At 39.6% G+C, this 21,969-nt stretch overlaps 1 protein-coding gene across 47 annotated transcripts in view; it reads right to left on the minus strand.

Moving 5' to 3' along the window:
• The window catches only part of Nrcam (neuronal cell adhesion molecule), a 270,775-nt gene that overhangs the window by 68,916 nt on the left and 179,890 nt on the right, over positions 1–21,969 (minus strand). For 30 of the 47 annotated variants that reach the window (XM_048799562.1, XM_048799581.1, XM_048799577.1 and 27 more), the window contains 2 exons: positions 4,046–4,247; positions 1,858–1,875 (listed from right to left, as the gene is read on the minus strand). In XM_048799562.1, the coding sequence (XP_048655519.1) occupies positions 1,858–1,875; positions 4,046–4,151 (124 nt within the window). In that variant the 5' untranslated portion in view covers positions 4,152–4,247. Of the gene's footprint in view, positions 1–1,857; positions 1,876–4,045; positions 4,254–6,767; positions 6,900–7,901; positions 8,049–8,811; positions 8,925–21,969 lie in introns of those variants that run through there. The other 17 variants (XM_048799580.1, XM_048799573.1, XM_048799600.1 and 14 more) reach the window with 7 other exon arrangements.

Genomic DNA, 21,969 nt, shown 5'->3' on the forward strand with positions numbered 1-21,969 from the left:
TTCTGTCGGTGGTCGCAGTTCTGCCTACTTTGCGGGCGCAGGCAGTGGCACTGCCCCTCTGCAGGCCTCTGGGGCTGTTCTGCCAGTGGGTCGCAGGTCCGCCTACCTTGCAAGCGCGGGGAGCGGGGTGGCTCTACCCTTCCTCAGGCCACTGGGCCTGTTCTGTCTGTCGGTTGCAGGTCTGGCCTGTTCTGATGGTGGTCACAGTTCCGTCTACCTTGCAGGCGCGGAGGGAGGGGGCGGCTCTGCCTCTCAGCAGGCCGCTGCTCCTCTTCTGCCGGTGGGTTGCAGGCCCGCCTACCTTGCAGGAGTGATTGGAAGCTCTGCCCCTCCGCGGGCCACTGGGCCTTTTCTGTCGGTGGTCACAGTTCCACCTACCTGGCAGGCGCAGGGGGTGGGGGGCGGCTCTGCCCCTCAGCAGGCCGCTGGGCCTGTTCTGTGGGTGGTCACAGTTCCGTCTACCTTGCCGGCACAGGGGGAGGGGGCGACACTGCCTCTCAGCAGGCTGCTGCTCCTCTTCTGCCGGTGGGTCGCAGGCCCGCCTACCTTGCAGGAGTGATTGGAAGCTCTGTCCCGCCGCGGGCCACTGGGCTTTTTCTGTCGGTGGTCACAGTTCCGCCTACCTGGCAGGCGCGGGGGGTGGGGGGCGGCTCTGCCCCTCAGCAGGCCGGTGCTCCTCTTCTCCAGAATTATTTTTATTTGTACCAGCTTTACCTATGAGGAGTGATTGATTGATCCTTCTATCTCTAGGAATACAGTTTGGGATGATGGAAGGAAGCCTAGGATTGCACACCTCAAAAATGGTGAGCATAGGCACAAATTCGGTGGTTTCAAATGCAGAGCTTCTCTCATGTGTCTACAGCTGAGCCAGCTTAGATGTCACTCCTAGCTGCCAGGAGTTTACCATCTGGAGGTACCTTTGTGAACAGTGCTCTGGTCACATGGCAATTAACAAATGTTTTGCAGTAATAAGCAGTAATAAGTGATTTTACATAATTTTCCTGGCTAACTCAACATCAAAGGAAATTTTCAAATGCCTGAAAACTGACTATATTTTTTTTCTAGATGATACATGCTGCCCAGCTGTCAGAGACAGCAAAAGGTTTTGCTTAGATTAAGCATTCAGAAATGATATAAGTGGGGGCTGCTTGTCTTTTGCATACTTCAAGACAATATTCTTGTCTGCTGGGTTATTCTACCGATGTTATTTAGAAACACTAGCCTGAACAGTTCTGAAGGCTAAAGCAGCAGTAGAGAGATAATGGCTGACCTGGTGAAGCTTCGGCATGCACCCACCTTCTAAAAGACACCAAAAAGATGTGTCTTTGTTCTAGCAAGCATGTAAAACCAGATAATCATTCTTGTGTATGTGTGGTGGGGGTGGGGGATACTGTGGATGGAACGTAGGGTTGCTATACCACTGAACCATATTCCCAGACGTTTTATTTTTTATTTAGAGAGACAGGTTCTCTCTAAGTTGACCAGACTGGCCTCAAACTATGGATCCTCCTGCCTCAGCCCCCCCCCGTCACTGGGATTAGAGGTGTATTACAGCTTGCCCAGCGACTTGGAGGGCTGTGGATTTTCTCATTGAGTTACATCAGATGTGAAAAAAGCATGGAAGTTAGTAGAGCAGCATATTGGCAAGAGAATAATGCCCAAGTCTTCACAATTCATGCAGGTAATATATTTGAACCTTGATAATCAAATGCAATATTTAACTATAGTAAACACACATGCTTAAAAAGACACTGTCACAAAACATAACATTGTGCATTTAATTTACAGTACTAACTCAAAAAACAAAGACATAGTCAAAATTTCACACTGCTTAGTAATTTATAGAAAGACACTTACAGTCTTCAAGAAGTTTTGCTTTTTCCCCATCAATATCAGCAGGTGAGTGGGCAAACAGGATTAAAGAAAATCAGATGTTAGTAATGAGAACGTTAGAACCTTAAGATAAAACGGGTGTCTCCTCAATTTGATTTGACCTAAAAACCCATATTGTGAAGGCTGTAGTTGTGAAGTTGTAAGAGAAAGAAACTGGCATTGATGCTTTTGTTTGCTCCTGCAGCAGCTTCTCACATAAACATAAGAAAGAACAAAAGCAATGCTAAAGGCAAAAAAGGAAAAAAAAAAAAGAAGAAGAAGAAAGAGATTCTTCCAGGAATAGGAATGGCTAATTCCAACCCATACATATTGTGCTGGACATGTAATTATGTTCAATTTGAAAAATAGCTGAACTCTACAATTAATTTGAGTTGTCACATACTGTGTAGTGTCTGATCCTATTATCCCAGACATCACTATGCACATGATAATCATACCTAACAATGGGACATAGCTACAATGACAACGCCTCATTCATGCCAAGCCCAGCACTGATTTCAGAATTTTATATTTCTATGAGTACTCTTCAAGTCTGTAATGAAACTTTTTAGGCTGTTAGCATCTTTCTGCTTCCAAATTTCTCAATCATCCAGGGATGGCTAGGTCCTACCCTAAGGAGTGGTTCACATACTGGAAAAAGGGTGCAAGGAACAGGGGCAGGGAAGAAATTACATTTTCATGCAATTCTAATCATTCTGCTGTGCTGCCTGTCATTACTACTTGTAAAGGTTAATGCAGGAGTGCCTGGGTTATCCGTGACTTTCTTTTCATCATGGTGCTGCCTCTTCTCCATTAGCAGCGATAATTGAGTTAGCCCTAGGTGCCCGTTTCCCTCTGATTGTTAGATTGAGTATTCAGATAAAGAGGGAATATATTTAACATGAGAGAGAACAAAAAGCATTTCTCCCAAGCATTTCTTTCTGTTGTATCTGTTGGGGAAAATGCTTATTTAGGCATTCCCATTCCAACAAGCTTGAGTAAACACATATAAATTAAAGCTACTGGATGACCATTTTTTTAAACAAGCAAAATAGTGCATTTTATTGTATTCTGGAATATAGAAGTACAGCAAAGGAAGTGAACAAAGTGTGGGGCAAACCACATCTCTTCTTAATGTCTTCCCACTGGCAGTTGCTACTTCTATGGCAAAAAAAGTGCATCCTAACAATTGAATAGCCCCAGGAAAGTGCTGTCTTCCTTGCACCTTGGAAACCTTGCCAAACAGATGTTCTATTCAGAAAGCTAATGGATTTAGAGAGGTCATGCAGATTAGGGATAAAAGATAAATCAATTCCGGAGTACAGTAATTGTCCAGATTTGAAATTCTGCTTTCCATGGAAAGAAAAGTGAACAGTTGGAACCTAGAATTATCTTTATTTTTCACAAACAGGCCACCCAAAGCAGACAGAATGTGGTATCTATTTTACTACTGGGACAAGAGTAGACTAAATAGAATAGCTGTTGTTTGCTTCATTTTAGTATTTTTGCAGATTGCTTATTGTCAAAAATTTGTATCTTGGTCTTTGATCATGTCATTTAAATTAAAAAAAAAAAAAAAAAGACTATTCACTAGGCTTGTAGCTACGACACTTTTCCTAGTTCCAGACTCATATTTAGGATTCAAAATTAGAAAATGAAATAAATGTGCCTTGTCTAAATCAAGATAAATTAAGTATGGGTGGTTTGGGATACAGGGGATCTAGGGTGGCCCATCCAGTCCTTCGGGAGCTCTCTCTGCCTAGGGAGGGAGAAAGTGACATGGTGTTGGGATAAGTGGGGAGGTCTCCAAGATCCTTGTGAAGAGTTTACATGGTTTTCTTGCAGGACTATTTCTACAAAGAGCTGCCTGATGGGAGGATCTGAGCAGCTGCACAAGTCCCTCCTACTCAGGCTATTCCCTCCTTGGTACACAAAAGGCACCTGAGGGAGAAGGATAATGAAAGGGCGGGGACAGTGCTGCTGGCAGTTTCAATGGCCATTTCTATGATGTGAGCCTTTATAAACACCAGGCACTGAAGGTAAATGCCAAATTAATTTCGATTAGCTTTTCAGTATCACGCAGACACCTTGTCCATCCACACAGTTCGGGGTGATGGCAAATGCTGGGAGGTTTTGACTCCTAGGCCTAGAGCTTTAAAATGTTAATACTTACGATCAAGAGGTACTTCCAGTGCACTAATCATCTGGCACAGGAGGAGAACCAGGGGCACTCTGCCTGCAGATAAGCGCTTCTTTTTCGGCATTATTTTAAGCTGCATTAGTTTCACTCCTGCTGAGATCCACAAGCTGAATTTCCTTTTCTTCTTTCACAAAAGATTTGTGTGCAACGTTTAAATGATTTTTCATGCAGGGAACTGAAAAGAGATGGAATAAGAATAATAATTATAATGTATTAAAAAGAAGGAAATGAAGGACGGAAGTCGGCAGCACAGAAAATCAGCCCTGTATTATACATGAACTCTAAAAGGGAGTTAACTTTTAAATATTTAACTCCCAAGACTGGGATAATTATTTATTCATAAATCAGCTAAAATCAGTTCAGAAATATTTGTGGTGATATCAAGCAAATCTGTCCATTTTCCCATCCTTATGGTTTTCCCATTTTAAATATTTGAACTTAAAATGCTCAAAGGCCACAATGTCTTTCTTAACAGAGAGGGAAACTTGGCTTTTAAGTTTTTTGGAAAGCCATCACTTTGTGACTTTAGAGGGGAGGTTTAAAGCTTTTCCAATCTGAAGACCACCTCTGGGAAAGTTCAGGGCATTGCTGCAAATTTCCTTTAAACCCCAAACACCAATTTACCAGCTGAATAATGCCAATCCAGGCCATCACTGGCTCTCACTCAGAGTACGTCCTCAGACCTGGATGGGCTCTCAGATCCAAGGCTTCCTCACTGCGGTCACCCTCCTTCACAATGCTGATTAATTTTTCCTACAGGGTCTTCTTTGATTCAAGTTTGAGAATAGCCACACATACTCTACCAACTGAAGTCCATTCTCTTCCTAAACAAGTATCAAAACACCTCAGTATTCCAGCAGCAGTTTATCCTGCCAGCCCCACCTCTTTCCATATCCATATAACTGTTTTCTTGTTGAACGACTTATTTCTTTTTTTTCTTATGTCAACCCTTCAATATGTCTCAATTGTCTCACCTTCTTGTCTTTTTTTTTTTTTTTCAGTGTTCTTTCCTGGTATGCTTATCCATCACATTTTCTTCTCTAAGTTCTAATTATTTCTTATATGTCAATTAAAGTGACACCTCCAAGAAACTAGCAATCATTTCACCACCACATCAGAATTCCTAAAATTCCTTGTTTTAAACATCACGTATATTACAAAAGATATACAAATAAATAGATCTGTGCATATGATTGTGTTATGCATACTCTCTTTCTGCACCTTCAAGCAAGAATATGTCTCCCTCATCACCTTACATCCTTCTCCCATCACTTAGTAGAGTGTGCTTTGCACATGGAAGCATCCCACTGGAGAGTCCAAATCAATACAAAATATAGATGTTTTTTCCCTGCAAGCTCCCACCTAGAGTGATAGGTTTGATAATGTCTTTTCATTCATGGAGACAGGTGGGTGTGATCCGTGGCTCTCTTGAGCAGTTAGGAGAAATATTATAATCACAAACTGGGGCAACTCTTACAACTTTAATTACTGAATAATTTGTATTATTTTTATAGTTGTGTGTTTTTATGATGTTCATCTTTCCCATTCATTATATGCAAGTCTCCTCAGGGCTAGGAGTATATTTGTCCTGTTCCCCAGTATATCCCCATCACCTGTCACAGTAACATGTCACAGAACATGAAAGGATATAAACATATTTCTAGGGGAAAAGAATGGATGAAAGGAAGAAAGAAGAACACAATGGAGACAATATCTTTGAAGTTGAGATTATCTTTAGATACTCTGACCATAGGCTACCCAAAGCAATATTTGTGTTTATATTTATACTCTTTGGTTTGAAAACCAAAATCTAATCAATATGATTATAATTAGTTGTCATATCATGTCTGTATATGGAATGAAGCTTAAATGCAAAAATAAAATAAAATAAACAAGGCTGATAATGTGTTTTGCTAGCAGCTGAGTTCTGATTTACACTTGGTTAAATCTATCAGAGGACACTTCTTGCAAAACAAAGAAAAAAACTGAAGCTAAAAACATTACAAATATTATGTTGCAAAACATCCACATCATGGGTTTTTGTTTAAGAACCAGGAAACGTATCTTTCTGTATTGTGATCTATTAATTCTCATGTCCAGGAAGAAATGAGATGCGAATAGAAAAGTGATCAAAATATAAACCAGAATGCCTTTCTTTGTGTGCCAAAGAACATCTCTCCATTCAATCAAGTTTACTCAGGTCTCTAGTGATTTTCCTGTCAAAATGCTAATTCTGAAGTCATACATTTATTCTGACAATAAAATAAATGGCACAAACAGCAACAAAACAAGTAGATCTTACTATAGTAGAATAAAACTCAGACACAAAGGACATATCTGCCTGATTCCTGTGCCTTGCTAATCCAGATTATTCTATTCAAGTACCTAGCTCTCTGAACAGGTACTGGAAAACTCAAATACTTTCCAAAATTTGTACTAGTGCATTGTAATAATGTAAGATCTTCAACCACTACATACTACTTCTATGTTCTTCATTTATTATTTACTTTGCTTTGATGCCTTAACTATTCAATCCTCAAAATAGAGAAAACTGTAAGACAACTTTACATAAAGAAAAGTATCAATGCACTATCTTTACTTTTTCAATGTATACATGAAATATACAATAGTACATGAAATCAGCATCTGATAAGTAAAAACTCAAAATTCTAAGAAAAATTGAGAGAACACTTACTTAATGGGACATGAGTAAATAAATCTTCACACTGCAGGGAGGCCATGAACAACTGTAATTGAAGATGTGGTCTCTCCTCAGAAGTTGTAAGTTAACTGCACCATTAGCCACAAGATCATTCTAGCAGAGGCTCTGTTTAGGGAGGACAAAGCAATGGTCTAGCCCATCCTCTGAATCCTACCCACGGAAAGTCACACACTCCTCCTACGAATGCCCTCATAGGTGAAAACCCAGATGCTCAAGGACAGCATTAAGTCCCCAGCACTCAATCAAACTGAAAAATCAAATACAGCTGCAGAAAACTGAGCTTTCTCACAGTAAAAGTAATGTGCTCTGAATGTCTCACAAAGAAAAACCACTGCTTCACCCTCTCAGTAATGATGTCAACGCCCTGCCCACCCAGAGCATATCTACTTTTACTTCACCTTGGAAGTTAATGGCCATTCCCTCTTAATTGTGAATCATGAACAAAGACTAACTTATGTTATGTAATTATGTTAAAATGAAAAACCCCAATATGAAGCAGCAATATTATTTTTAGTTAAGGCTAAGAAGCATGCTAGCTTGTGATTTTCAAAATATATTTGCTATAGACATTTTAAGGTATGCTTGAATGAGAAAAGTTCTATTTCATTTTCAGAAAATAACTTACCCTCATATTGAAAATCATATATTCTATTAAAATGACCATGAGTAAAAATAAACAGTAAAGTCTTTTGATATTTCATTTAACTCCACTAAAAGCAACTTTTCATGTTACCTATAGAACCTGTGAAACAGGAAAAAAAAATCTCCCATCTTCAACAAACAAATTTCTAATAAATAAATATAACAAACCTATCTGTAATAAACTTTTCATAATTATAAACAAATTCAATTAAAGCTTCCCTTACTTCTTTTGCATCAAATTAACTTTAAATCATAGAGCATTATTTACTATTTATTTCAAAAGAAAAACCTAAGGTTTTGACAAAGAATTCACACTGAGCCTGAGAAAAGGGTGACCTATTATTTAAGAACTCTTGTTTCTGGAAAGAAAAAAAAAACTGTTTTTCTCTCAATTGAAAGTTGAAATTATCTTAATTTTTTTTTAATCAGCTCTCCAGAAGAATTGGAAGGCCAAGCATTATTTACCATTTTCCTTCGGCTCTGTTTGTGCTCTTCAGTATCCAACATGAGTGGTCCAATGCTGACTGCACACACAACATGATCTACATTCTCCAAGCCAGTAAATATGCTTATGTGACTGTGACTGGACATCCGATGACACACTATTGCTCTGATAGCCCATCAGTGGCTGGCATCACTCACTGTATAACTAAGTAGGCGTAGGCATCATCCTGACTGTGAGTGGTGTTTCCCAGCAGCCAACTCTAGAATAGTCACTTTTTATATTTGAAATATTTACCCAAAAGAATAAGCACATGAATGCCCATCCCTAGTTGATGCCTGGATACTTTCAATCACAGATTTGAATCTGAGACTGTAGAAAGAAGATTAGAGAAAAATCATGAATAAAGTCACAGTTACATCTATGCAACTGTACAACTGAAAATGAACCTCGTAAAAAAGTTGTTTGGGGTTATGGGACTAAAGAACTTGTAAGGATCTCTTCAGACCATAGTATATTGTAAGAAGCTTCAAGGACTATATTTCTGTATAGTCCAAAAGAATCTCTCATAGTAGAGTTTCTACAAGGAATCTGGTAACGAACGTGGAACAGTGCCTAAGGAAAGGTGAACAATTAACAGGTGTTTTGTTTTACCAGAATATAGATGATGGAACAGAATCTGATAATAGCTCAAAATCTTCATTCCTTAGAGTGCGATAGCTAATTATCTTATTTGAGACTTATGAGAACTCCAGACAACAGGAAAGCAGGTATCATATCCATTTAACAGATGAGGGGCAAAAACCCCCAGTCACTACGGTTACGATTATTGAGCACTTTTCTGTGACGGTCAGTGCCCTGAAGGTCCTCCATGAATCAGGTTTTCCCATATTCCCAACAACCCCCAAAGATAAATTTTATTATCCCACTTACTGATTAGGACTCCAAGGACTGGGCTGGTAATCATATGCTGAAGGACTCATACATGGATTGTGAGGTACCAGACCTAGAGCTCAAATTCTGAAAAGTCCTGATGCTTTCAGTCACCGAAAACTGTGAGAGGCCCTAGCATTCCCCTCCCTTCTATATTCTCCTACTTTGCAATCAGCCAATAAGCAAAAAGAATTACCAAGCTTCGTCACTGACATTTTTTTTTAAAGTGCTAATGGATTCTGAATATCTATAGATCTTCACACTGTTACTCATAGCACCGCTTCAGCAGCCTCTGCACAGTGAATTCCATGTGAAAAGTACATCCTGAAATTTTACCACATGCTGGCCCTGGACTTTTAAAGGGACAGCAAATTAGGAGAATGGAGACAAGACATATTTTTAAAAGCTGATTTTAAAAGAAGGCAATACATGTACATGGTACAATATTCATAAAATATAAAAAGTTATTTAGTGCAAAGGCAACAACCAGAAGCCAGTTTCTCCCTTGAAAGATAGTCCCTGTTATCAAGTTTTGTGAATTCTTCTAGAGGTAGTTCATAAATAAACACAAAAATATTAAACAATATTTTAAGGATGTTTTGAATTCAGAAGATGATAAAATTTTGACACTGAAGTTAGACCACTGATAGGTGGGAAACAAGAATTGACAAAGTGTAGTTATTCACAACACATGAAAAAAAATCTCTGGAAACTGACTTTTCCATATTTCTTTTAGTTAGCAGAGCAATGACAAGAAAAGAAATAGTATAATATGAAACAATGATGTAATTAGAGATCTAAGACAAAGGCTAAAACACGGTTAATGGAAAGACCTTATGTGTGAGATGAGTAACAGCCTGGATGACGATGCACCTGTTCCACTCTTGTTCAGTCAGGTGTCTGAGACAGTCTTCAGGATCAGCTTCAGGGATGAGAGAGCTGACTGGAAATGGAAGGCTGGCTGGACTAGAAGAGAAAGGGACTAGTTCTTCTAAAAGGATAGGGAATCCCCTTCCTCTTCCCTACTTCTAAATCCAATCACAATTAGCTAAGCAGAAGGGTGGAGACAACACCCCGAATGCTTCCATGCTAAGTCTTTCTACACTGACCCTGCCATCCTGGCAGAGGCTAATAGAATCAGGGTGGGCATCTGAACAAAGGCAGGCAGCCATGTGGAGCCTGTGAGATGACTCCACTACTTGAGAGGACTGAAGAGTGACCAACCAAGTTGTAACAAATTCCTTTCTTATGAGGATCATGAATGAAAGGGAGACAGAGTGAGTCAGCATTTGGAGTAGGAACCAAGGACAAAGGTCAAACAGAGTCAAAGTAGCATGAGCAAGTATGAGTCAGTAGAGGACATCTGAAGTGTTGAAAGCAGAATGAAGCTGCTGGGCAGCCAAGGATCAGTGGAAGCAGAGACAGACTGCTGAGTGACCACAGCACTAATGCAACACTGGACAGAAGATAAAAAGCACCTGCTACTCTTGCATGACATGATAACCAGGCCTTTAAATCTAAGTGGCCCAAATCACATTCCAATTTTCTCTGAGGATATCTAGAAGAGTGGTGACTGGTTGAGATGGCTTCCTGTCTTTCTTGCATCTTGTGAATTCTGCAACAACCTTTATTAGTATGGAAGGTAGAACATTACATTGGGGACCACCAGGAAGCAGTCTTCCTTGTATTCCCCCCTTGTCTAGTCCTCTTTCATGGTGGCTCTGGGTTTGACCATGTGATATGCTTTGGCCACAGGATTTTAGCATGCATTACACAAGTAGAGATGTGATGAGTGTTTGTATGCTTGGGCTTATCCTCTTGTCCCCTCTAGAAGGTTTGAGCTATACCACTGATGGAGAGAGATCAATAAAAAGAAACCCTGGGAGAGAAAAGACCATTTTGGACTTTCTGGTCCCAGCTAACTCCAAACTGAAAGCATATGAGAAAGTGACCTTTAAACCATTTACAACAGAAGAACCACTCTGTCGACTCTCAGAATTATGAGAAATAAATTGTTTTTCAGGCCACAGAATTTTGTGGTGGTTTTTTATACAGCCCCAGCATTAGTGAATTTATATAAACTGGAATTGGCTGTTTCTTGCAACCAGAAAAATGCCAATTTGCATGTTAGGAGGGGTGATGATCCAAATGCATAGGTCTCCCTGACAGATCATATCTGGAAACATAGGAATGTTTAAAGAATATAGTCTAGTGACATAGGATTTTTTTCCCTCAAAACTTCTCTATTATTTGTTTTTAAACAGATTTCTTTGTGCACATGTTGGAGCAAGAAAATGGTACATACTTCAGTCATATTTCTCACACAATACTTATTTAAACTCAGAAATAAGTAGGAGATGGTTAACATGTTAATTTAGTATAAATATCTTTATTCTAAAATTATTGTAGATTATGCCTATTTGGGGTCTTAAGTATTATATTGCACAAAAGCAAAAAGTAAGCTTGAGAACAGGGTGAGGCAGTCCAGTTTTGACAGCCTACCATCTTATTTACCACCTCTATAAATCACACTGAAGTTCTGATTAAAGTCGGAGGCGGTGGCACAAATCTGTAATTCCAGCGGCTTGGGAGGCTGAGGCAAGAGGATCAAGAGTTCAAAGCCAGCCTCAGCAACAGCAAGGCGCTAAGCAACTCAGTGAGACCCTGTCTCTAAATAAAATACAAAATAGGGCTGGGAGTGTGGCTCAGTGGTCCAATGCCCCTGAGTTCAATCCCCAGTTTCCTCCCCCTCCCCCGTCTGATGCAGTTCAGCCCAGCCCTGTTCCTCGCACTTTCCCACGAAACAGTAGACTGAAGAAAGGCTCCTGGGTTAGGTGGAAGTAAAAGGCCAAGCCCCAGAGAGAGACCCACTCCTTTACCACAAGGTCTACTTCTCAAGGGGTTTCTTCAGATAATAATAAAAAAAAAAATTTCAATTTTTAAAAATGGAAAGTAGGGAATTATTGTAAAGGTGAAATCTGAGAAAGGGATATTTAATTCTGAATATCAGTATTGAGAGTGACTGATTTGGAAACATTTCTAGATTAAAACAAGCTCTGGCTTTGTTTATCTTCCTATACACTGAAATTTCTACAAATATCATGAAAAGATATAAGGATCAGAAATAATTTATTAAAAATTTTAGATACACACACATACACACAAAAAGGCCATGTAGGATATTAGTATTCTAAATGTGTTCTACCTTATCTACTTGTCAAGCAAACAACACATGGAGAATGGCAGCCATTTAATAGTAGATAAGGGCCTTTTGGAATGCCTGGCTGGCTAGTTACTTTAAAGAAACTTATGTCACATTTCAAAGATAAACCCTATTATACGTGGTGAGCAGGATGAGCTATTCAGGGTAGGGATGCAGCACACAGGTTAGCATCTCAATGTGTGTTTCTTTACTGATGTGCATAGGGAGTGGTAGTGCAGGAGAAGAATGAGTAACAGAGAATTAACTTATACTCCAGAAGAAATTAACCTAGAAGTCTCAGTGCCCAACACAATGCAATTTATACTTCACTCATGCTAAGGTCCAGTGAGTGTGTGGAGCCTCTGTTACAGGCTGACAGGCTCCCACTTTGTGATGCAGCCATCTCAACAAGTAGCTTCCAAAATCCCATGTCCTCCTGCTCTTACCTTCTTCTAACCAGAAGTGACACACACATGCAGCTGAGCTTGGTGGTGCATGCCTGTAATCCCAGTGGCTCAGGAGGCTGGGGCAGAGGAATCAAGAGTTCGAAGCCAGTATCAGCAACCGTGAGGCACTAAGCAACTTAGTGAGACCCTGTCTCTAAATAAAATACAAAATAGGGCTGGGGATATGGCTCAGTGGTCAAGTGCCCCTGAGTTCAATCCCTGTCCACACACACCCCCACACACAAAAGATGTGATACACACATATTTTGTTCACAGTACATTGACTGTAAGTAGTCAATGTCTCCAATCTCAAGACAGTCTGGGAAATGTTGAGGGCATGGGGAATATTTAGTAAGAACTACCCTCTGGGCCACATAGAACATGCTCCATTCCTAGCAAATCTGAGGTGCCTTTCTGGGAAAGAGTTTCAGAAGTGACATTCTGCAGGATGGCCATCTTCTTGCTTTATCTCAGTGATGAGTCAGGGAACAGAAAAATTGGGTGAGCCATGGCTGATGGACTGTGTGAATGTTTGTTGGATGCACCCAGCTCCTTTGTCTCCCTTCCAGCTGAATTTCTGAGTTATTCTTTTCTATAATTTGGCCTTTTTCCAATCATAGGCCCTGGTATGGGATTGTGGAGGCAAAAGACTCAGATTTATCAAACCCAATGTACATCACTCTTGCCATGTCAAAGATTACTATAATCTTCACAACAACATTTCAAAATAAATTTTGCTAAGGTATCCAGGCTATGCATAATCACAACAGAACCATGAAAATGAGGAATGGAAATTGACATGACCTGAAGAATTGTATTTTCCACTTGCTATCAGGCTGGAGAAGGTATATTATCATAAACCAAACAGCTGGAAATCCTTCATTCCAGCCAGAGGCTATTTCATATAAAGAACAAATATCAGTCACTCGATGATATGTGTTTTGTACTACAAAGGATTTACCAGTAAAACATCAGAGTAATGCAAGAAATTTACTCCTGGCACAGTTAGTTTTCTCTAGCAAGCCGTGTGAAAATCTGCACTTAGCAAAAATAAATAAATCAATGAGGGGCCACTTTCTTAAAAGAAAATTTGCCAGATTTATGTATGCAACCGTATTTATTTATTTATGCATCCTTCTCCTGAGCATTTAGAAAACAACTAAGTTTCCAGGAAGTTAAGTATAATCTCTTCAGGAGGCTATGTTCTCTGTAAAAGCTAAGTACACAAAAGCATCAATGTTAGAAACAATATTCTCTGTAATATGAGATTTCATCAATCTAATGGTTTAAGAGCTTTGGAGTAGTCTGCTGTCTGTGCTAAAAGATTGACTTCTCAGGAACCACCTTTTCTAAGACAGGCACTTTTGTTTCCACTCCCAGTTATGCAAACGCCATAGCATATTCCATTGCAAATAGTGTAAAGGAAATGGCAATTCAAATTGCAGTTGAGGAATATCCCCAGGAAGAAAGTATACTTGGTCTAAGTGTCCATAACCTGGAAGAATCAGGACAGAAAAGCCTCTGGTTTGTATCAAATTTGGTTGATTAGAACTTTAAGCCTAGAATTGCTGTCAAAAAATTTTTTATGGGTAAACTGACATTTATTTCCAAAGACAAATATTTGTATTCTTCTGGAAAGAGTTGGGAAATAGGAAAAAAAAGTAAGTCAGGAAGACAAAGGCAATGCACTGAAAGAATACAACAGTTACTAATAGGGCATTATGTAAAAATGTTGATGTGTAACCGATGTGATTCTGCAATCTGTATTTGGGGTAAAATTGGGAGTTCATAACCAACTTGAATCTAATGTATGAAATATGATATGTCAAGAGCTTTATAATGTTTTGAACAACCAATAAAAACATAAATTAAAAAAATAATAATAAAAAATAAAAAATAAAAAAAAGAGATGTTATAGATGTAATGAATTTCAGTTACATTGTGATTATTTGTTTTTTCATTTAGAAATTATGGCAATGCACCCAAAAAACTGGGCTAAAATTATAAAAACAAATTTCTTCAAGTATGTTAAAGGTCTCACAATCAAGAAAAAGAAATGTATGGCTGTGGGGGATGCTCAGGAATGGGCAGAATAAACTGCTGAGGGTCCAGTCCCTGCTTGTCAGCTGGCTCCGGATGAAGTGGTGAGCTGTGGATGCCCTCTGCATACATGTACCTCAGGATGAGGGAAGCATCTTAAATATGTCTTGTTTGTCTCAGGAAGGCTTTAAAGTTCAGATTTTGTCTCCTTTGAGAATTTTAAATGGGAGTATTTTCACCTTTATGTGTATCTATAAAGCACCAATTTAAAATAAATAGACACATAAATAGAAGGAAGGGAAAGAGGGGAGGGAGGAGAGGAAGAAAAGAGGAGACACCAGGGATTCAAATGGAGCCTAATAAATTCCATGCATGTATGGTTATGTTGAAATGAACCTAACTATTGCATATAATGCACTAATAAAAGTATTTTTTAAAAATAATATTTTCAGCCCTTGCTAGAGTATAAATCATTTTGGCCTCCAACTCTTCTAATAAGCCTTGAAAGAAAAAACCTTTTATTTTTGGAAGGTCTAATGGCCTTCTAGAAACAGTTCTAGATTTGTTGCTATCCATAGGAGCTCAGTGATGACATTTGATTTTTATCAAAGTTGGCTGTAAGAACAGCCTTCATAAATTTTCAGTTTTGTCCTGTTTTTTAACTGTATATTCAACTAGTTCAAGAGATATAGTTTTGCTTGGTAGGGTGGCTCACACCTACCAAGTAACTCAGGAGGCTGAGGCAGGAGGAGAGTGTAGCTGGAGGATGGCAAGTTCAAGACCAGCCTGGGCAACTTCGTGAGATTTGTCTCAAAAGAAAAAATAAAAAGGACTGGAGGTAAACTCCCCCTGGGTTCAATCTCCTGATATTAGAAAAAAGAAAGAACCATCTAGTTCTTAGATACAACCTTTTCAAATGGAACTTACGCTATCAGCCAAACAAGAAGTAGAAAAAAAATCATCTTTGAAAGATGAAGTTTTGATTGGCATTGAGAACAAGGGTTTGGATGGAAACAAACTATCCTGTATACATTTCTGAGTAATGAGTTCAACAGGGGGAAGTAGCTGATGGTAACCTCTACATTAGATGCTGAATATTTTGACTGGAGGAGGAGCCTCCAAAACTGAGAAGCAAGCTCATATCCTGTACAGAGATAGCAAAGTCCAAGAGCTGGAGCATTTCTAAAGTATCAGTACTTAATGGACAGAATTCTCATTTTTACTAAAAGCCTTGAGGCTGTAGCATTAGAACAATTCTAAGTACACTGAGTTCTTTGTAAGATTGGTCAAATTTATTATTAAAAACATACATTATTACCCATTAAGTTTCAGATACTGTGGGATTCCAAAGTGAATTTGACAAAATTTGTACCCCTGAAAGTATTCAAATCTGGGCTGGAGAGAGGTAAGTGAGCTCTGTGAGAAGAAAAGTGAGTATTAAACCATGTGGTGAGGAATCCACTAGGAGCAGGAGCTGAGTCTACAGAAGCGTGAAACAAGATGTGTCCAATTCTGCTTAAGAGGAAAAACATCAGGAGCCTTGGAAAAGTAACAAGAATACTCTACACAGGGGAAAGGAAAACTCAGGGAGTCAAAGAAGCCAGCTATGTTGTGTTTCTAACAGTATTCAGACAGAGCCAAAGGACTCAAAGAAGGAGAATAGGATAGAAAAGTCGAGTTGGTGCCTGGGTATAAGGGAATTTAAGTGCTGTGTGAATGAGTTTTGAATGTATTTTATTAGATGAATTTTACAGTATTGAGCTGGGTACAGTGAAAGAACTTTTTTTTTTTCCACAAGGAGCATGAAGAGTACCACTTTCTCATGCAAAGAGTGAAATGTGCAGGGAATTTTAGAGGGTTCAGTGAAATCCAGCTCAATCATTTGGGAATTGATTCTGTACAGATCAATGGCTGCCTGAGGCTGGAGACAGTGGGAGAGGAAATTGATGGCTAACAGGCAGGAGGGGACTTTTTTTAAGTGTTCAAAAGTAGGGATGACATAGGACTGCTGGGGCCAAGTTATAATTATTTAAACTGACAACAATATACCCAGCCTCCTGCCATCTATCATAACCACAACCACTAAACCATAAAACTAACAGAGACTGCCAATCCCCTATTGGAGCATTCAGGAGACTCTTAGAATAAAACTCAGTAATTTTCCATCTTTAGCATAAGATGCAAGAAAATAGCTCTGTGATCTTGATTAGTAATTGCTTAGATATGACACCAAAGGAAAAATAATTGATAAATAGAACACCATCAAAATTAAAAATATTTGATCCTCAAAAGACATGGATAAGAAAATGCAAAGACTTCCCACAGACTAGGAAGAAAAGTATTTACAAATCATATATCTAATAAAAGACTTGTATCCACAACATAAAGAAAAACACTTAGAACTCAAAAATAGGAAGACAAACATCTTAACAAAGCAGAAGGGCAAAAGATTTGGATAAACACTTCTCCAAGGAAAATACATGAATTTCTAATAAGCACATGAAAAGACACTCAATGTCACTTATCACTAAGGAAACACAAATTAAGAGCACAATGTGGTACTGCAACACAACCACTTGAATGTCTATACTTTGAAAAGACTGATAATATCCAGTGTTGGTAAGGGAACGGAGAAACTGGAATCTTCAGATGCTGTTATGGGAACACAAAAACAGATACTTCAGAAAACAGTTTGACAATTTGTTGAAAGTTAAACACTGCCTTACCAAATGACCTAGCAGTTCCATTCCTAGTTATCACCTAAGAGTCATGAAAAATATATCTACACAAACACTTGTATGCAAATGTATACAGAATTATTTATAATAATAAAAAATGGAAAAAAAATCCAAATATGAGTCAACTGGTAAAATGATAAACAAAATGTGGCCTATCCACATAATGGAATACTACCCAGAAGTAAAGAAGAATGAATTCCTATACAAAATGCAACAGCCTGCAACGTGGATGCAAACCTCAAACCATGCTAAGTGAAAAAAGGCACGATTCCACTGATGTGAGCTTCTAGAAAGACAAACACAAAACCGACATTCCAGGGGCTGGAGGGAGAGGCAGGGGTTTTCAGTTGATGATGGTGGTCTCTTTTTTGTTACTGGGGATTGAACCCAGGGATGCTTAACCACTCAGCCACATCCCCAGCCCCTTAAATATTTTATTTAGAGACAGGGTCTCACTGACTTGCTTGGGACCTCACTAAGTTGCTGAGGCTGGCTTTGAACTCACAATCCTCCTGACTCAGGCTCCCAAGCCACTGGGATTACAGGCATGTGCCATCATACCCAGCTGATGGAAGTGTTCTATAACTTGGAAGGGGCGAAGTCTGCCCAACAATTAAAAATGTGCTAACACTCATAAAACTACATTTAACATGGCTAAATTTTGTGGCATGTAAACCATACCTTAATAAAGTTGTAAAAAAAAAAGTTGAATACTAGATTTTCCAAATCAAGACACTCTTTAGAGGACATATTCCTGATCATATCCCTGGGTATATCCCTGGGTGAATGCTTTCACATATAACACTCATGCTAGTCCCAGTATAAGTTAAACAAATCTGTTTCTAAATGCAGGAAACTAAACAACATATACACACACACAAATGGCAGACAATATATTAGTCTATGAATCTAACTGAATTATTGAAAGATTTCAAGAGGAGAAATGTACATAGAATCATATTCTAATGGAAATAAATAAAGCCAACAAGAAGAAGCTATGTTTGTCATTTTCATAAAAAATTCTATCACCATCTGCAAATCAGTTTCCTTAATAAGAGTTCATGACAATTTTCGGTTTTTCTCAAAATGGTTTTTGTGATATATTAAGCTTCACTTCTACATAACTTGATTTCAAATCAAAATTACTTCCATCCTTACATTCCCTTCCAGCTCATTGGAGGCACGTGAGATGTAAACCTAAGTTAGGCAGAGAGGATCTGCTCCCTCACAGTCGCAGATGAATGCTTTTGTCCCCTGCTTTACACGCCACACCGCCTCCTCCCGTCTCTACATCGCCTGGCATGCTGAGGATTACAAACACGTTGAAAAGTCAATGCTATTTATTTCTGTCTAAGAAAAATAAGCCACCAGAAATAGAGATTAGAAAAAAACATCTAACTGAGACTCAGATACTGTGAAAACTGTTTTTCCTTAAGCAGAGCGAGAGCCTGGGCCTCTTCTGCCTGTTGGGGAAAGAGTTGGTTGTCTGTGTGCTGTGATAGGATTTTTGCCAATTTCCTTCTCCAATTAGCACCCTGAGCTCTGGGCAGTCAGTCCTTTTGTCCTAAGGGGATGACAACAATCCCCTCCAACCACAGCACTCTTCCTACAGTGCTTTCTCTTAGTTATTCCCACTACCCCTGCTGTCCAGCCTCCTATTTCCCACTCTTCAGGAACTCTTCACATCCTTCTCCTTTCTAGCCCTAGGTCCTACTGGGCCATTCCTTTCTGACCCTTTTCTCTCAACTCCTTTCTCTCCTTGATTTTACATCATTTCACTCTTGCATAGAATATCCTAATTAAGAACAGGCTTGCCTATTGACGGAAAGCCCAAACTCCCCATGTGGTTTGCACAAGTTGGGCAAAGTGATGGAATGAAAAGAGGAAGGACTGTGGAGTCAGACCCTCTTTTAAATTCTGGCTTCATCACGTAGAAGCTGAGTTGCACTGATTATGTTAAATAAACTCTGTATGTTAGTCTCCTCCCTTATAAAATAGGCAGTGGAGAATGAGAAACGTCGCGCGCATAGCAATGTGCCGGAAGCACAGTGGACCCTCAGTAAACGGTGATTATTATAATCACACAGCCCATCAGAGATACCTCCCTTTCTAGGCTCTTTCTTTTTACTCACTTTGTCACAAGCCCACAAACACATGAATCTCCATGCCTTTCACTGTTGTTCCCTTGCCCTGGAACACTTCTCTCCTGGAGAGAATGTTCCTATTCACTGGAGACGCCCTCAAGATGTCAACCTTTGGAACTGTGCTGTCCCAAACAGCAACCACTAGACACATGTGCCTATTTAAATTCAAATTAATTAAGGTAAACCAAGATTACAATTCGAGTGTGCAATAACCATGCGTCTCGCCAGCGCCTGTCGTGTTGGACAGGCAGATCAAAACATTTTCCTCATGGCAAAAAGTCCTGGTGGACAGAGCTTTTCTAGAGGAAGATGTCTTTGCCCCACTCTCACGAAGAATCCATAGGTAACTTTGTGGTTTGAGTGTTGATTCTTTGTTTTTCCTCCATAAATTGTGAGTGTTTTCAAGTACTACATACATTAGTATTAATTTTCGAAATTAATCATTGAATGATGGATTAAAAAGGCTTTAAAAAAAATCTCAGGCTGGGGCTGTAGCTCAGTGGTAGAGCGCTGGCCTCCAATGTGTGAGGCACTGGGTGCGATCCTCAGCACCACATAAAAAATAAATTAATAAACAAAGATTAAAAAAAAAACAACTTTCAGTTGTTTGGAGGCTGCAGGCCCAGAGCCACAAAGAAGAAATTCTGATATTCATGCTTTCAGGAGGCTGGTCCTACATTGTCTTGATTTGCTTCCTAGTCCATTTCTTATCCCATTTCCAATCCTTCATAATTCAGTTCCTGATCTCCCGGATCTGGCCTCTTGCCTCTTTTCTGATGTGTGTCATCCCAGCTGGGCTGCTATGTCCTGCCCTTGTGGTTTTTTCATGGCTTCTTTCTGAGCCTCTCTTTTTATTCTTTTGTGAGATTTTTACTTGTTTCTGGCTCCTCTGGGTCTCTAACCGAGCCCAGCTCTAGACCTTGTGGCTAAGATTTCTGGACCTATAAGAAAGGGAATTAAGCAATATAGTTTCCAAGGAAACATCTAATATAGATAGGTCATTGAACACGAAAATTCATCTAGCAGGATGCAGAAGTGCACACCTGTAATCCCACTGACTTGAAAGGCTGAAGTAGGAGGATCCCAAGTTTGAGACCAGCCTGGGCCACTTAGAGAGACCCTGACTCAAAATGAAAAAGGGGCTGGGTGTTAGGGTATGTAAACAAGTCAAGATGGCACCTGGCATTTTGCCAGAGGGAGTGGTTTGTGAAGTAACACCAGCGAGCCATTAAGTGTAGACATTCCTTATTGGGTGACTGCGGTATCTAGTTTATGTTAATTAAGATAAGCTGTGTGTAATGTATATATACCCCTCTTGTCCTACAATAAACGGCTCCCACTCCTGCTGTATCAATGTACACAAGTTGCTTGTTAACCCGCCACACACACACACACCCTGGGGTTATTTTGCAGCAGCTGGACTGCGGCAGCTGGGAATGCAGCTCAGTGGTAGAGTGTCCTGGTTTAACCCCAGTACCCACCCCCTCTAAATATACACAAAATCCACCTCTTTGTCCATAGTGCCCCAACCAGTAACTGGCATAATAAATATTTGTTGAAGAATGTATGGGCTACTACTTTATCAGGAGGAATGAGATATATGGAGAAAAGCAGCTGGGAAAATAAGACAGCCAATATGGAGACGTATATGAAACCACTAAGCATGACTGATTGCTCAATCCATAGACCAAGCTCCCAAGAAGATATAAAAATTGGAACTCAAAACTGGCCCTAAAATGGAGTGGGGACAGGCAGCAGAATTTATTTCAGGTCCACTTGGTCAAATGTTTACTCCTTTGTACCTGTGGTTTGTGCATTCCAAGGCACGAGCTCTAGAGGGTCCTGCAAGTGTCACATAAGCACCATCCTTGGGTGAGAGATGCAAGGTGTACTGGTGTGAGGTTGGTTGGAACCCTCCTGGTGCTGCAGCAAGCTATTAGGAGACCAAAAGAATAAACAAAGACTCTAAAGTGGTACATAAAAGGTGTCTATCTTGAGATATATTAATAAAGTTTGCAAATTCTCGAGTCATCACAGGCAGGATTTTTGGAGTCTGGCAAATAGGACATTTGCTTTGCACTGTGAGGTATTGTCATACTCAATTCCTGGCAAGGTTCTAGGTACTCAATTCCTGGCAATCAACTGGTCCATAGCACAGAGGCATCCTGAGCAGTCTAGTAGGATGCTAGGTTCCCAAATGGGCTATGTTGAAGAGGAATTGAGGGTGGGGATGATAGGGAGGACTGCTGGGTACAGAAGGGCTGTAAACACACTTGATTCACTGCATAATTGTGTCTGGAACCCAGAAAACTCTGAAAAAATTTCCCATGTCCTCTACTTTTATTTTATTTTATTTTATTTAAGTCTTAAAGCTAATAAAATCACCCTGGAATACATTTTCACATTTTCACCTTTAATAAGGCTTCCCAAATCATTGTAAAACCACTTGAGGCCCAGGTACTTGTTGTGGTACTAAGGATGGAAACATTTGACTTTCTATCAGATTTTCCTTAAGTCCAAGCACGGCTTTATTTGTTTTTAGCATTTATCATAACTGCCTAAGCTTAGATCTATTGTAGACACTGGGT

The sequence above is a fragment of the Marmota marmota genome, unplaced genomic scaffold (genome assembly GCF_001458135.2).
Source record: "Marmota marmota marmota unplaced genomic scaffold, marMar, whole genome shotgun sequence".
NCBI classification, from domain to species: domain Eukaryota; kingdom Metazoa; phylum Chordata; class Mammalia; order Rodentia; family Sciuridae; genus Marmota; species Marmota marmota.